The 18,116-nt window shown below is 42.6% G+C and overlaps 1 protein-coding gene across 1 annotated transcript in view; it reads left to right on the plus strand.

Annotated features, from left to right (window-relative positions):
- Positions 1–18,116, plus strand: part of CNGB1 (cyclic nucleotide gated channel subunit beta 1) — a 1,326,699-nt gene that overhangs the window by 114,208 nt on the left and 1,194,375 nt on the right. The window contains exons 4-6 of the mRNA XM_086945539.1: positions 1,704–1,788; positions 2,153–2,273; positions 8,820–9,034. Of these exons, the coding sequence (XP_086801665.1) occupies positions 1,704–1,788; positions 2,153–2,273; positions 8,820–9,034 (421 nt within the window). The remainder of the gene's footprint in view (positions 1–1,703; positions 1,789–2,152; positions 2,274–8,819; positions 9,035–18,116) is intronic.

Raw genomic sequence — 18,116 nt, forward strand, 5'->3', positions numbered from 1 at the left:
AGCATGCAACACTGTTTGAAAATATAGCCTCTACAGTGGAGGTATATGAAGGCTCCTCAAAAAAGTTTACTAAGTTTACAGGAAGGCATTTAATTTATTTTATGTATGCATATCTGCAGAAAAAGTATTTGACAAACAAGAAATGTATTTGGCCTCCACTTAACAAAGTCTCCTCTCTCTCATCATTGGGATGTTTTTCAATATATAATATAAAGCTTTCCAGTCTGTCTCTATGATATGTGACAAAGTAAGTAGCTGTTGCGTACCTCATTCCAGAATTTCTCACAGCATATAAGTATTCTAAAATCTTTACTTTTAACTTTCGAATAGAACTACAGATATATCATTTAGAACAGTCACAACAGATGAACTATAGAGTAAAAGAATATCTAAGCCTTGTTTCTTCTCTTTCACTCTGATGTTTTTCACACGTCCTTTCTCATTCTTTCACTCTGCTAGAAGCAGAATTACAAGCCTACAGTGGTCACAGGTAAAACTCCTAGCAGAAGTGGGGGAGGCCATATAATTACTAGAAAACATTATCAATGAAGCAAATCTATAAAACAATATTTCTTCTATAGTTATCATTTTCAGATATCGAACAGCTTCTTTTTCCCACAGTCCGATTAGCACACAATGGTGCAAATTGTAAGCCCATTGCTGTACCATGTAATTGCATGTAATTGCTGGAAGAATTCAAAATTAAACGGACAAACTGTAGTAAATTAGACAAAATTCAGTGAAATCTAAGAGCATTCACCTATAATCAAGGAGGCTGGCTGATCTCTCATCCAAAAAGTACTTCACAGATTTAAGGCCCAACTCATACCCAATAGAAATATAACAATTAAACAATTTCAAGAGTCACCAGTCACATATCATTTTGCATGGGGAATATGTGATAGATATTGTAAAACATTCTTGGTATCCTTCACAAAGGAATCCAGAGTTGACATAAAAGGTAATAACAGTCTGTCAATACATGTTGATACGCTCACCACCAAACTACCTATAACATCCACAATAGGTCTACCCTCCGGTGGTCCAATGGACCTATGTGTTTTTATAAGGACACAAAAAGTAGCTGTTCTTTGCTGTTGATTCAAATTGAAACCAAATTCCTTTTCAGAATGTAAACTAAAATTTCTATTTCTTTGCAGAATTAACTCATAAGTTGTATGATTTTTAGTTGATGTTACTGTTCATTGACACAAGAAAAATACTATGTTTACCCCTTCATCAGAACTGATTACTGTACTATCATTGTCTCTGAAATTATTAAGCGTTTGATATTTAGATGTGGGAAGGATACATTTTCTGTTTTTTGTGTTCAAATCATTGTGAATTCTGTGTATGGATTCATTGAAAAATAGACTTTTAAAGGCATTAATGTTGTTAAATTCACCTACTTGGGAATAGAATGTTTATATTTTTTTAAGAGTACTATCAATTGCTGTAATTTCTAATATATTATTGGATCAGACTGTTCATGTTCCATTCCAGTAGCACCTAGGTACAACTACTACCAACCATTACCCAACAAAGACTCTCGGCTCCACTCTTTCAGTTTCAAGAACACACATCAGCACAGAAAGCCTTAACCACAACATATGTAAAGTGCTACATTTTTGTGTCTGGAAATTGTGTATTTCGTTGTTGACCATCAATTAAAGTGGACTTTCCCTTTTTTCTGTCTGCTGCAGAGGCAATGGTTAAAGCTGCTACTGAAGCTTCTGAGTCGAAGACCTTGGGAGCAGGACAAAGTACTGAACCTGATTCAGGAAAAAGGTCTGTAGGAATAGGCTACAGTCAGTCTACACTGCATTAAAAGATCTATGGGAACTTCCAGGGGCACTGTTGGGGTATAAGAACTTGATTAGAATTAGTTATATCAATTAATATAATGGATGGAATTTCCTGAAACTAATCCATACAGGGAATACCTGACCATGAGAAATGCTATGAAGCCTTCTTGGTCAGTGATCATAGTTAAGTACCTTATTGTTCTTTCGAATAAGTAAAAACGAGGTACAAATATTTAACAAAATATAACATTTCAGATCAGCAGAAATTCTCTTCTATAGACCAGTGACATAGATGTTTACCCCTATTGTTACCTGTTGCCCATAGCCTTCTATCTTTCTTTGGACAGTGCTGCCGGCGGAGTGCTAACATGGCTTGCACAAGGCCTGGGAAAAGTTGTTCCTCAACCTGTCGACAGTCCCACTTTTTCTCGGGCTAACCGAGAGGGTGGGGATGACACCACTGACCAGGTATGTACATAACGGAAGGAGCCTGTTATTACTCACTGTTCACTTTGATCGTAATGATGGCCAAGGTCTGGGCATAATGCTCTGTCCATGTAGGAAGGATCTGGTTTACTTGAGCGGGATTGCAAATAACCTGTGGTGCCCCATATGTAGCGTCCTTCCAATAAGCATTAATATAACCATTTTTTAGCTGTGCAGTTCCTGAGCCTTACTTACTAGTTGTCTTCTCACCATTGAGCAAAGACATGAAAAGTGTACCTGGCTTCTTAATTGAGGAGCTACAATGTGGGTTTAGGATGCACTCTTACAGAGGAAAACTTGGGGATTCCTTTTGGTGTGGGGGCGTGGGGTGAGCCTACGCTTAGACCTGAAACTGCCCTAGGTTCGTACCATACATAATATTTGGGGCTACACTCAGAAAGCCCTAGCGGTCTATACATCTTCTTTGGGTTTAGGATTTGGGAACATGACAACCGATTAGTTCCTTGGTTTATTCCTTGCACCATTTTCTCTGACTACTCTACGCCCGGTGCTTGCTGCGGCTCAAGACTGAAGCACGCCCATGGATGTGCATTGCATAGTTTGAGGTTCTATTAAGAGAGATACCATCAGCCCCCCTTTCACTCAGTAGGAAAACTGCAACAGTTTTTCACTGCAAAGATTCCTCTTCCATAATCTAGTCTAGATTCAGTACCTGGTTTGCACTAAAAACTTAGTACACAATTACCAAGGATGTGTTATGAAATTGCCAATGTCTTTGCCTAACCACTAGTTTGGTAGTTCTAGTGTGATAACACTGCTCGCACACCCACTTAGTTTCGCCAGTGAGTCCTTACCACTTTCTTCTCTGAGGTATGAAAGACCATCCCCCCAAAAAGAATGCCTGGCAGTGACTTAGGATAGGGCTAGTGCCTATGTGCAATACTCTGGGGCTAATCCTGAGTCATGTTCCCATCCTAAAAGGCTGCTCCCAGACCATGACCTTCACAAACATCATACCTTGAGGAGTGTAAACTGTTAATTATGTATATAAATACATCTGCCTCCTCAGTGGCTTCCCTCTCTCCCTCAGGTGATTCCTTCTTCTAGAGAGCCTCATCTACTCAGAACACTAGCCATATCAGACTTCAAGCGGCCCCATTGATCTACCTCACCATTCACAGACAGATGTTATGGAAAACCTGAAGTAGTTCAAGCAGTACCAGACTATGTGTAGTGCTTTCATCCTAGTGTACACCAGAGCACTTTCATCCTTCGAACAATGCCATTTGGTCCTGCACAAGGGCGCCATTACACAAGGAATCGCTTTGTTGCCAGATAACAATGACTGAAGATCTGTAAAACTGGAAATTGCTCATGGATCAGATTGTACCATTTTGTATGAAATTACAAGTTTGCCGGGGAGTGTGTTTACACTTAGATGTCAGTCACTGAGGCGAGAGTGGCAATAATAATTTCTCCCAGGAAATGATGTACATTCAGAGCAGCTACACCATAGAGGCTGAAAAGGCGTAAGGCGATAATGTCACCAAAGTAGTTACCGCCTAGGCAGAGCAAGATATTCTCTTATGTGTTCGGCTTACCTGGGAGGAGTGAGTATAACGTTGCAAAGCATATTGCATGTCGTACAGATGAGGGTTTTGAGACACTGTATATATTTATAAGATTCATATGTAATAATGTTCCTGATATTTACTCTCCCATTGATTTTAAATTCCTATATATGCAACATCTTTTTACCTTATTTATCTTTTGAACGAAGGGAGCCTTTTGTTATGCTTGACACATATTCTTTAATTTGACTTTTTGATTGAAATATATCTCAGAACTTATTGAAAAAGGCTGAGGTTTAATATGTTGTTTTGCTTCTAAGAGATACTTGACCTTTCTTCTAATCTTCTGCTGTGTCCTTTAAAATTTCTGCTTCTACTTTTCCATGGAAATACCTTGGACTGAAACTTCAGAAAGAGAAAGAAGGTAAATTACTGCCCCCTGTCAGGCTTTCTAAGGGAAAGTCAGGAAGGATGTGACTAGATATAGTTAATTCAGATATTAGTGTAACTAAGATTAGTGTTTTAAAGTTGTTCACTGGAATATACTGAAATGTGGCCTGCATACGGAATCTGGGGGTGGGGGGGGGGGGGAGCATATAAGGCAGATGGTGAAGCTATGTAAAGTGGACATTTTGCCAGCGTGTGGTAGAAATGGGCAAAGAGGTCCCTGTGGAACCCCATTGCTGTCCATGGACATTTATTTGGGTTTGGGCCAGGGTTGATAGTGTGCATAATATGGAGATGGTAGTGGCTCAGGGACACAGTTTGTCTCCTAGTTGGAGCTGAACCTCCATGGCTAAACAAAACTACTTTTAGAAGACAGTATCACCAATTGAGACACTTGAGGATGCAGTATTCAGAAACCAATTAAATTAGAACAGATGGGATTATTCCCTTTATATAGGAGTACCGTGATGGGCGGTAGTAAGAGACTACCCCAAGCTTTCATCAAAGAGACAAATTCCTCCTGGTATAGGAGGTGATTCCAACAGAACAAGACATATGATCTCATCCACTCTATGTTCCGATGACTACTTTCGGTCTGATGATGAAGCACACCCCTCACCTCACAAATTCTACTTTTGTTGTCCCTCCCTGGAATGCTGGGCTAACGTTGTAAGTAGTGTTAGAAGCATATTAAGCTGGTAAGGGTGTTTTCTTTGACATATTATGAATGTTTTCATGTAGACCCATGCACACACCATCAGCTGAAGGGACATTGGAAGATCCTGCAGAGTTGTCACTCGCACTGTTCCATGATTGTTCTAACTGCTTCTGGTGCACATGTTCTCAGATTGCACTTGGACTGTCGGAAGCGAAACAGAGGGCTGACCTGGCAGGAGCAGTAAGCTATGGTGGCTACTTCTCATATCGGCTCCTATAGCAACTGGTTGATGATGATGATTAGCCAGTGTCAATAATTGATCACATAAATAAGGGTTCCTCTATAATATGTTGCTGGCCATCACTGGACTCTACGATGGTTACAGTGAGGTTTTGAGACCTTCGTGTGTCCCCCAATCGCAGCTCCTTTTGTTTTGGTGACTATTCCTGCAGAAGGCACCCGCTAACCTTCCCCCTCTAACATCTTCCGCAGATGAGGTGGTAGTTGTGGCCTAGTCCAAGAAGGAAATTGTATCTCTGAGCAACAGAGCTTTGAAATTAAGACTGTGCAGGGACATTCCAGAGAGTACCTCCAAGTCCCCTGACGCCTTGGCACTGGTCATGCCACTTCATTTTGATGTTAAAGAGTTTCCTTGATCCAAATTGAGCTTGTTGAAGCAAAAGGCTTGACCTCTTTAATGCGACAATGAATGTAAAGGTGTAAGAGGGGCATACACCAGGGATTGCCTCTTATGCAGGCCCTAGACACAGCTTCATTAACTAATTCGTGACCTAGGAAAACATGGATTATGAGTGATACACCTTTTATTCACTGTTTGAGAAACCTGTTGAACCCGTACATACGTGTCATGCATCTTGCATCTAAGAGCATGCATGACAGACTTTAGTTTTAACAAATTAAACGTTGAGGAAACTCTGAATTAACTATGGAACGCTAACAGCGAGTCTTGCGCATTTAGAAAGAAACTCCTGCAGAAGGAGGTGAAATTCGAGGATATTTATGCCATGGCCTAGCTGGAAACATAGGCATTGGTTGCCATGGATGGATATTCCTGGTTCCCTGGAGTCATGGCCGCACTTATCACTGTAGCTGATGGGATCATCCATGCACTAAACCAGCATTGCAAAATTTTGGGCACTATTAGTATCCAACTGATCTCCATGTCATTGTAATATCGTCAAACTGACGAGGTGGGTTTAACCACTGAACAGATCACACCACTCTGCTACTCTGAACCAATCAATGCAAGTTGCAAAGCTAACAAAGGTTCCTCCCTACCAGACTTTCTGATCATTTTCTGATGGATTAATGTGACGCTGCACCGGTGCTTAATTTGTGCAATTGTTTGCTGGTGCTTGGCTCCCACACTTATTTCAAAACACTGCCACTTACTCATGACAGTCCATCACATGGCGGCGCAGTCTGTCTTTTTTGAGCTGAGCTCATCCACAAAGTATTCAATATACTTAAAAAAAATAATGCAACAGCTGGTCAAGGACATCTTTACAGCTAGAGGAAGTGGTGACAAGGAAGAGTCCAAAATGTCACATTTGTATTGTGTGATAGTTGGTGGCAGGGGTCGTGTCAACCAGTTAAGCCTCCTGAGAAATATCTCGGGCCCTGGCCTATATATTTTTACAAATGAAGCACTCCAAGCCAAGCAGTACTAAAAGCAACTCTCTGTCAAAGCTTTTTGGAAAAAACAAAAATTCGAATACCTCAGACTTTGTCTGTAAAATCTCTGGCTCGTGAAGAGTTCATAAACACGAACGTCACCAGAAGGATGTTCTAAAAAAACATTGCAGGCAGGAGAAAAAGAGGCACGCTGTACTGTCTCCACTACCAATGGGATATGTAATTGGCCAAAACAAAGGGCTTGCAAAAGACAACTGGTCGCTTGACCTCTACCCTTATTTGATCACTGCCATTAAAGGGTTATTTCTGTATGCTCCACGGTGACCCTAACAAACTTTCATCTGCTGACCAAGGCACAGGCGCCTAGGATCTCATTGAAGACAACCCCAAGTTTTGTAATCCACATTTGCCTCTGTCCATTAGCTCTCATTTTTCCAGTCTCCCCATTCTGCATCTTTGCTACCCCGTTCCTCTCCACCCTCACCGCTTCTCTGACCACTTGTCCACCTTGCAAAATAAGACCCCTGAGAGACTCAATCAAACTGTAAAAACTAAACGTATTACTACCATGAACTAAGTACTGTGAGTTATTTATGCTAAGACCAGAAGTAGTATCACCCCTCAAAGCCCAGGCGCGAGTGGCGGCATCTTCCCGCGTGTGTGGAGGGTTGCGTAAACTGGAGCAGTTGCTTTCCAAGACAAGACCCGTCTCCAACCAGCTCCAGGAGCATCTCCCTGAGGCTGCTGACCATGCCTGGTGGCTCTTCTTTGGAAGAAGCTGACCGCTCCAGAAGTGTTCCTGCATCATGTTTTGATGGAGATCATCACTGAGATGGACAATCCTCATGAGGAAAATTATACCTTGAGGGGAGAGGGTATGTAATATAACACGGCGTGGGCACTTGTGCGAACAGGTTTCACCCTCTTCTAATTCAACACATCTTGTAATTTTAACAGCCATAGATGCGTGGGTATGGGAAAGTGGCCTGCACTCAGTTTAGAGCTGAGCATAGATTGGGCTTGCTCTTGTTTTCAGCTTTCTGTCACTGGTAATGGCACACACAAAGCATGTTTTGCGCTATCAAGTTCCACTGTTGGATGGCGACTGATTGCGAATGGTAATGTGACATCCCAGCTGATTGGCATGGTAGTCCCCCATCATTTGTTGTGGCGAGTCGTGAGGAAAGAATGCCATTTGCCTACTCTCAGTCTGTGTAGGTGCTCTTTGCAGAAGCCCCTCTCCGGCATTGCTGTATTTAAGGAAATGCTGCAGTTCTCAGAATACTATTCGAGCTGGGCTGGTGATAGGCTGAGGGCATGCCCATTGTTTAGTATAGGAACATTGTAATTACCTCCTGTTGAAAGTATTTGATAACGGTAAAATGTACTAACAAGAGTTGTATGTGTTTCTATCCTAAATCCTGGTGCTGTTCTGTTCCCAGCCACCTTACACCTAACCACCAGTGCTAGTGTTTCAAAACCCACAGGGGAGACACGCTCACATCCATCCATCCACATACGAGGGTGGGAAAATTACACAAATTCCAGTGGAGGGACTTAAACAACTTACCCTTCTAAACCATCTTCCAGACCTCTTCCCCGCACTTGACTGGACATCTTCAGCAAACTCCAATTGGCCACTCAGCTCAAACAGAAAATTTCAATTTGTAGGCCTTTTATCTATGGAAGCTCACACACACACGTGCACCCAGAACCTTGAAGACAATAGTATTTTTTATCATGTTACTGATTCCTGACTGGCTGTCACCGTGTACACATATGACATTTTGTGGCCTACAGTCTTGAGTTTCAGAAATCTTACCTAATGCACAGCCCATCAGTGCTTTCCAATAAGCAGCCAACCCTTCATCTGTTCTTTCTAAATCTGTGTGCATATTTAGGTCTCCATCAGATTCCAGATCCATGCATCCACATGCCACAACGGAAATTGTATACATTTTGATGATACATGACACCTATCTGTTATCCATTTCCCATTTATGGCTGTGATTGGCTTTCTGGGGCTGCACTGACTCAGTGATTATAGAAGCAAAGAACATTGCACTCTGCAAATTGCTGGTAGCACAGCTAGCATTGATTGCCTTGCATTGCTGCTCCTCTTTAGAGAAGCTCTGGTAATTGGACTCAAAGACTTCTTACCACTTGGGTAGTTCATTCACATCCCTACCCAAGCTTGCATTTGACTGTATCCTGGAGTTTAATGAATGTCCTCAGATTCTGGTCTGGACATTGGCCCAGGTGACATTCACAGCCAGTTTCTACAGAGTTTGTAGTGGTGAAGCCCAGTTTTGGTCTATTGCTCAACCATTCCACCAGCCTACTGAGATCCTTTCTTCCACTAATGTGACTTCTGTTTCTCTTTTTGGTGCTACAGCAAAGAAAGCAGGGAACGTCTCAAGCCAAGGACAGGGGTCATCTTCAGCTGACAGGTGATTTCTTTTTTCTGTCTGTTCGTTTACTCGTTACACCACCACTTTTAAACGACTATCTGGTTTTATCCCCCGTTTCCTTTTACCCGTTTTGAAACAATCCATATCTGTCTGCTGTTCTAGCAGTGTTCCAGATTTATTAATAACTCACATTCTCCTGACATTGATTTTCAATTTTATTCAAATGAAACTACATTAAATCTTCCTTACATTAATGCAATCAAATCAAAAATTATGTATATTTTCATCCCTATAACATTTGTATTTTTACAACGCAGTCCTCTTCTGACTGAAAGGGATATGAGATTACTATATAGAACCTTTACAACAGCTCTCAACCAATACAAATCATCCTGCAATAAAACAAGGCTCAAGGAAAAGGCCATTAGGTAGTGGCGAGTCTTGTGCTGCTTTTGCGATGGGTGGCAACCCTCAGCCCACCTAAACTCTGGAGGAAATAAAAGAAAGCTGTTTCTTTGCAACTCTCCCCTCTGCTATTTCTTGGCTTCTAGTATTTATTTTATCCCACTCTTCTACTGCTTTGCTGTTCCATGCTTGATTTCACTGGTAGCCTCTATGGCTGATACTGCCTCTCCGCTCTTGTCTCTATTCTTATTGACTATCTCTAACCATTAGAATTTTCCTGTAGTCTCTCTCTTTGAAATTCTCTATGGAACAAACTACCTTTTGCTTTGCTGTTGTTGTCTTTTTTCTCTTGTGATGCCTTTACTTTTGTTATTTTTTTTTTACATTCTTCCTTTCTGATGGATACTTCTAACCACAGATTCCTTACCTTTAAATATTCCCAAGTGCAAGACTGGGTCTGGAAAGCTTTCACAGCAGTGCTTCGAGGCTAGGCACGGGCAGGTGGCACCTTGAAGCTCTGCAGTGACTCCATTCCACCCTGGAAGAATGGAACCGCACTATAGACCACCCTCGAGCACTGACGTCAGATACTTTCTTCTACTACTTCAAACCTAGATCCTTAGCTATGCTCCCCCTTTTGCTTCATCGGTTTGACAAGATTTGTTTTCTCAAAAAATCTTCTACCAGTGTGCCAGGGAACTATGTCCCCTCCTCAAACTGCAGGGTTTATACCCTGCTCTGACTGTTTAAAACAAATGTCTGTGACAGACTGGCATAAAGTATGCCTTTGGTGTTTAGGCTCTGGATAGGACTTGAAGTTCTGTGCGAATGCGCCTTTATGAATCCATAGGCAAATACAGGAACCTGAAGCGAAACTGTATGTTGCCAAACACCAGAAGAAATTCTGCAAATCCTGCTCCCTTTCAATGTCAAGGGTACGTCTCCCCTTTCTGAGGTCATTCTCACGACAGGTTCTCATTCCGGTTGAAGTCTTTGGGTAAGCCCAAATTGCAGTCAAAGAGGAAACACGAGAAAGCCAAGCAGGACTGATCCCCATTCTGCCTCACTCGATCACCAGAGACGTCGTGAGAGTGTAAACAAGTCACTCAATCTCTCTCCAAATCCACTGAGGAGCCAATTCCACAATTGGTCTCAATGTACCTCAACTCCTCTATGACATTAAAACAAATTAAGGCCTTTAGGACTCCAGGTTACGCGCCAGCTTAGTACCGACTTCCATTCTGATGCCAAAATCTGCGCTGATTGCTTCGACTTTGATGCCTGCCCGACACCGCAGGCCCTGGAGACGGGCTCTCTACCAATATTGGTGTTAGATTCAAAGCCAAACTCTTCTCTGCCTCAATTGAGATCACATCCCAAATCCATTTTGTGGAACCTAGTCCCCATTCAGTCAGATTCAGATACAGCACTGCCTCTGCCATGAAGCTGCTCTCAGATGGTCCACCAACTTTTTGGTTCATACTCTGATCAGAATCAGGCAGCCTTCGGAAATGACAATGGAGGTGATGGGAATGACTTACATCCTTCTTATGATGAAGAAAATCTCCACATTGACTTGCAGGAGGCCATTGTGGTGGATACGTCCGTGATACTGGGTTGATTTTCCCCTTGACCTCTAACAGAAGAAAATGCGTCTTTTGTTGTGGTGAGTAGATGTGGAGTTGAGATTTTGACCTACAACTTCCTTCTGTGCAGGGAAAGATTAATATCTTAACATAAGAGTTACAGCCTGGCACACTTCTTCTAAGCCTTTGCTACCATTCAAAGAATCCTTTACGGACACATTGGTTTGCATTTGGGTGAAGCATTGTTCTTGCCCTTCAGTGAACAGACAGATTGCTGGGAGCCCTAGACTGGCACCAGGCCACTTCGATTTTCTGACTCATTCTCAGAGCCCTGACAGTCTGGTGGGAAATGGTTTCATCAGCAAGGGGAACCCCATTTTAGTACCCAAGACCCCCCTCCCCTCAACCATGAGACATTTGGGATTTAGATGTTCTCATCGGTCATCTTAGCCTTGAGGTCTCTCGATGCCAGATGGCTTCTGGCCGATACACTCACGCCATCAGGGATATGGTCAGTAAGATCTTGCCAGCAGTCTCTAAAGACTTGGAGCTTCATTGGCTCAAACAATTCAGGATGGTCCTGATGCAGCCAAATACATCATTAGGTGTGGCCGGGATTTAAAAAAGTTGCTTGGGTTGGGCAATTGGCACCAGTGTGGTGCTCCGCCGACGTGCTTGGGTGATATCTACAGGCTTCTTTGAGGATGTCCAGGTGGATTTTTTTACTTTTTGATTGATCTTGTCTGATTGGCAAGAAGGTAGATTTGGCCTTGGAACGTTTTGTAGTGAGTCAAGCCAGTGTGTTCCTTGGGCATCCCTGCCCCACAGCAGTCAACCCAGTCCTTTCAGGTCACCATCGGGGTTCGGTCAGACACTGTGCAGGTCACCAGAGGCAGAGATCATCTGAGTCTCCCAACCCTGTGGCATCAACCTCAAAACTACTTTAGCTTGCCCTTAATGGCACACAGCCACCCTTTAAGAGGCTGGATCCAGCACTTTCCCCAAGGGTGGCAAAGGGTCATGTCCAACAGAAGGGTCCTCCAAATCTTTCAACCCTTCCATTCCTTTTTTGCTTGACGCCTCTACCTTACACATCACAGCACCTTTCAGGGGAGCACCTGCCCATTTCTTTGCAGGACGTGCAAGTTCTCTTACGTCTGTTTGGTTCAAAATGAATATTCCAAAGTAACACCTGATTCCTTTGCAGAGACTCCCTTTCATTAGAACCATTTTGGATACAGTGCAGTGTTGGGCTTTCCTCTGGCACAACAAATCCAGGACATTCCAGGACTATGATCCTGATGTTTCAGCCTCACTCCTAGGTCACAGTGGAAGTGGGTCTGAGGTTTCTTAGCCTATTGGCTTGCTTAGATCAATACATCCAAGCTGCAGATTTATTTTGTGTCTCATTTGGTTTCCCAGGGCTCAGAACTAGCAAGGGATACTGAATTTAAAAGGAGGAGGTGCCACTTGAAGACAATATCTGTGATTTAACAATAAGGCTGATCTGCTAATTTTTCTAAAAGACTGAATGCAGCCTATAAGAGATTAATTACCAGAAAAGGAAACAGGTGATCATACAGTCCTGACCCACCAAGGAGGATGCACTTTGTAATTAGGAATATGGAAGAATCTGGCACTTGTTTTCTGCTGACCATTCCATGGTCTAATGATCTCACAATTTTCACGTAGCAAAAGAGAAGCGGATTCTGTATCTTTCACCTCTATATAAATCATATTCTGTGGCAATGGCCTCTTCCGGTCAATTTGTTAAAGATCAGCTTTTAGTCTGATTGAGTCTAATATTGTTCAAGTCATAGATTCTTGTACAAATTGGAGAGCTCTAGGCCCGGATGAGATACTAAGTGCTGTGGTAGAGCTATTGCTGTCCCGGTGGGCAAGGCTTCAATTTATGACTCCAAGTGGCCAAATGTTGGACTTTTAGAACATAGATTTTTTTAAATGGAGATTGATCTGATCCTGTATCAGTTTGGTTGATGTTCCTGTTAAATATTGAGAGCAAGGTATTTGGCGACTGATATTAGATCATCTTGAGGGCAATATTGATTATCAGTTTGTTCCCTTGACAGCAAACATGCTTCTCTGCTATGCCCTAATCCCAGTTAACAATCTTCAACAATAGATTAGTCCACTTGGTTGTTTATGTCCTTGGTCCTATGATTCTTAATTTAGTTTCAGTCAATAGGAAGGCAGAAGTTTGAACTGCTTCTCTGCCCTCCCAAATAGCACAATGATTCATGGATTGGCTTCGAATTGTAGCTATAGTCCTAGAACTTGACTCAAAATTGCACGCTGTAATATTTTTTGCTAATTTGTATCAAAGTGGCCTGTTTTTATTTGTAACTAGATTGTATTGTTTTGTTTTTTCCATTACCGCGCTCACACATCAGCAAAGCAGTGCCTAGTGTTAATGACTGTACTCATACGTGTCTGGTTCGGCAATCCCAAAACGTATAACTATTACAACTCCCACTCCCCCACCTCCCAACCGTTTCTTAGGTTTAGTGTAAATGGTGTATGTTTATGTAGTGGGGCACCTCCTTGGTTGTCCTCTATTGCTTGGTTGTCTACACTGGTGGGGGTGTTTGGAGGCACTATTGATATTTACGATGTCAGAGCCGGCGCTTTGTTCTGGTGAGGAGACTCGCGAGGGGCTTACCCCCTCCCTTTCTCGGCCATATTGCCTTAGCACATCAACTAGTTGCCCTCATGCCCTTGCCCTATCAAGTGTACCTATACCTTGTCTTGCTTCCAGTAAGAGGGTTCTCCCTTCTGAGCAGACCCATGTCAAAGTGGCCTGTTATCCATGAAAGGTGCATGTTTCTTTGAACTTTTTAATAACAACTGCTCTTGGACTGAACATATTGCAACATCATTTCATGTGCTATTTGCAAAGCATGAAGTAGCACCTACAACTTGACCGCTACACATATTGTGGTATTCTAACAAGATTCTGTATTTTTAACATCTAGAGCCAAGTCACAAAGGCATTTTAGAGAACGTTAAGTAATCCTATAGTATTCTTTACATACTCTTACAAGTCTTGGTGAATTGGCCTCAAAACATCTAAAATGGGAATATTCAGAGAATATATTGATGCGATTAGTACAAATAATGAGAACTGTGCCCTCTTCGTACTTATATTAATAGGTAGTTGGGCGTTTCGGGACTGATTCATGAAGGCTGGTTGTCAGAGTAGTCCTTAGTACTACCAACCTTACGCACATGCTTTTGTGACTCAATCCCCTAGTCTTGATGACTTAAATTTGGCCACAGGTAATAAATCCTAGAAAATGGCTGAAGTTTGAAAGAACTGTAGGCATGATCCCCTGTTTGACATCTGCGCCAGGTCTCTCCCTGAGATGCCATTTGCTTAAAATTAATTTCGGTTCTCTAGTGCTGAGCCCCATGATAGAACTAATGTTGGGGAAATATTGTTATCAAAGACATGATGTAATATTAAGGCTGAACTTCCAGTAGGATATGATTTTTGTTCTCTTGCCGTAAATTTGACAGCATTCGAAAGCGTATACTTGGCTAATATTTGTAACAAATTGACTGATTTCTAGTGCCCAGGTTTCCAATTCCTGTAGTGTGACACATAATGAAATTCGATACCCACGTGGGTAGATTTTCTTTTATGTGTTAAAATGTCATGCGGGGTGTCCATCTAGAGACCAAGACAGGGTCCTTTGCTCTCCCACACATGGTAATGGGGTTGGGTCTATCCTAAGGGGATTCTTGGCTATACACCTACATACATGCTAGGTACACTTAGGTACTACACAACAGAACTAAATGAATATTCTAGTATTTCAGTCTTTGCCGCAGTACCCGAGAAAATTATTTGCAGGCGGCAGGAAAATTGTACATGTGCCTACAGAACATTTTGTGCCCAGTACAAATTAGAGGATCCACAGCAGGCAAATATATTGAGCCACAAGAAAAGTAAGGCCTCTTTGATAACAAAATGTCAACATAAAAAATACCCGTTCTAAAGAAACTTCCACAACTAATACCCTTCACATTTCTTGTGCCAGTTGAAAGTTTATCAAAATGTTGTGCCTGAAGATAAAACGCTATCAGAATTGATGCGATTATGTATCAGGGTGTTTTCTAAAGAGAAGCGAGTGTTGGTTAAACATTTCAGAATACAGCCAATTATGTTTTAATATTCCTTTAAAATATTGACAAGTGCTAACATTCAGATGTTGACCATCGTGCCAGCCTGCCAAGGGGCCTATCAAGATATAGTGCTCAATATGGCAGTCTGTCGGGGTTCATCACTGATATCAGGTAGACCCTACCTGCTCATGATGCATGGTCGGAATGGGGGTGTATGGTATGGTGACAGTCTGCTCAGTGCTGAGGATGACAGGGTGAATGTTAGAAAAAACGATGGTTTTGATTACCCTAAAGTTACTGGGCTAGATATGCAAAGCCATTTAGCGGTTGCAAACCCTGCAATTTATCAAATCGGTGTTGTGACAGCTAAATGACTATTTGAATGTACTAAACCCATTTGGCGTTTTGGCAATTGATTATTGAATCAAAAAATGGGTTTAGAAATGCATAACGCATTACAGTTAGGAAGGGATGTGTTTAGACTAGCGTCCCTTCCAAATAGTGTTCACAATGCTGTGTATCAATGGTTTACGACTGCAATTTTGGTTGCAAACCATGATATTGTAGCAACGCTTCAAAGGAAGCAGCCTTGGGATCCCTTCTCCTTTGTGAATGTAGAAAAAAAAGCTTGTTTGGGAGTGGGAAGTGATCAAAGGGATAACTCCCAGGCCTTAAACAAACGTTTAAAAAACAAATTCCTAAATGGAAACCTGTTTCCTTTAACCCTTTCGCTGCGGGGGATATTCCCCCGCTGTGCTGGGGGGGAGGGGGGCGCGCACAGCGCTCACATGCTCATGACGAGCTGAGCTCGTCATGAGGCACGGCGCTCCTGTGCTCATGACGAGCTCAGCTCGTCATGGCCACACCCGTTCCCGTGGAACGCTCAGCACAGCAGGGGAATTATCCCCGCATGCGAGCGTTCCACGGCTCATGACGAGCTGAGCTCGTCATGAGCACCGGAGCGCCGTGGCTCATGACGAGCTCAGCTCGTCATGAGCATTCAAGGGGTTAAGGAAAACAGGCTGCATTAAAAAAAACTCTACTTGAATGCGACTGCAGGCATGGTTGCTAGCTGACCTCAGAAGCCACCAACCCTATGATGGCATCCAGTTGGAGTAGGCCATAATTTGCAACCTACCTCATGAATAGTAATGAGGAACGTCGATTGCGACGCACTCCAAATAATGATTTTGCAAAATGACATAGTACTACATAGGTTGGTTGCCAAAATCGGAATCAATTTGCAAAAAGTCAGTACGCAATTTGCTACCACTTTTTGGTGGGATTCAGTTCTTAATGTATCTGGCCCATTCATCTTACAGGCTAGGGCTTCAAACAGTGCAGTTATCCTTCACGCAATATATACTAGCGTGATGCCCAAGTACGGAAAGCATGCAATGACCTGTTAGTGCCAATATTGACTACAGTATCTGAATCAAATGCTAGCAAGCAGTTTTCAATTCTACATTTCCCAATTTGGTTCTATGTCTGTTCCCGGAGACTGTATTAAAAACTCCATCCTCTCCACTTGGGTAAATTGTGTAATCTTGGTGAAAACACTTTATCTCCCTGGCCTTAGTTCCCTTAACTACCAAGACTAGTAGCATTTGGAAAAAAAGTCTGGCAGCAGATAAGCTCAATATGAAAACAGGATGACTTCAAAGAGTGCACTTAATTTCCATACTAAGTTAATATTATCTAAGCCCACACATAAGCTCCTGAATCAAATCTGTGCTTGTTATATGTTGCACTGTATTGCTGTAATGACAGTTTATTTAAGAATGTTGTGTGACATTTGCACAGGTTCAAATGAGACCAAAGGCCAGCTTCATCCTATGATCTGTGAGACAAAGACGGAAGGCATCTCAGCTTTACCCCTAGCATAACTCTGGTATTCTCATGGCTCTAGGTGATAGTTTGCTTCAGTGGTGGTGTTTCTTGTGCTCTAATGTGATAAGAGCTACTGATCTTTGAATCTTTTCAAGAGACACGGAGCTCTAAGTGGCGAGCCATGCACCAAAAGAAGGAATGCACAAGGCAGTACTTCAATAACCCTATGTCATGCTATGTATATAAAAACACCACATTGCTTTTGGAAAATTCTTATCATCTCTCTTACAGTTTTGGTTTGCCTGCATATATTTGAACTGATAAATTAAAAAGCAATAACGCAAAACAGTTTGTAGTATTTTTTTAGAGGGTGTACCTCGAAGCCAAACCAAGATTTGTTAATTTGCTTGTAGTATTTTCCATGGTATAGAAAAATTGTGAGAAATAAGGTTGTCGCTCTGAGGGTCCCCAATGAAATTATTTTCGCTAGAGGGGCACGGCACTATCAATCAATAAATCAATCATTCAGGGGGTTTTAGGCACACTACTCACCCGTGAGGGTCTCAAGGTGTGGGGTGGGGGGGTGACAGCAGTTCCGTTCAGTCAAAGAACATGGTCTTGAGGGTCTTCCTGAAGGTGTCCAGGGAGGGGGCGCACCTGATGTCGATAGGGAGTTCGTTCCAAGTCTTGACTGCGATGTAGGAGAAGGCTTTTCCCCCTGATCTGGCTCTGCAGATGCGCGTGGTTTTGACGAGGGCAAGGTTGGTTGGGCGGGAGTTTATTTTGGGTACGTGGAAGGCGATTTTCTCGTTGAGGTATTGGGGCCCTGTGTTGTGGAGGCATTTGTAGGTGTGGGTGAGTCTCTTGAAAGTGACTCTCTTCTCAACGGGGAGCCAGTGGAGGTTCCATAGGTGTTGGCTGATGAGCTCATGTCAGGGAATGCAGAGGACGAGTCTGGCTGCGGTGTTCTGTATCGTCTGGGGCTAGCGGAGTAGAGACTTGTTGATGCCGGCATTGAGGGCATTTTCATAGTCCAATCTGCAGGTTATGGGTGCGTTGGGGGCTATCTTCCTTGACTCGGAGGGGATCCATTTGAAGGTCTTTTTGAGGATGCAGAGGATGTTGAAGCAGCTGGATGGGACAGAGTTAACTTG

The sequence above is a fragment of the Lissotriton vulgaris genome, chromosome 12 (assembly GCF_964263255.1).
Source record: "Lissotriton vulgaris chromosome 12, aLisVul1.2, whole genome shotgun sequence".
In the NCBI taxonomy this organism is placed as follows: domain Eukaryota; kingdom Metazoa; phylum Chordata; class Amphibia; order Caudata; family Salamandridae; genus Lissotriton; species Lissotriton vulgaris.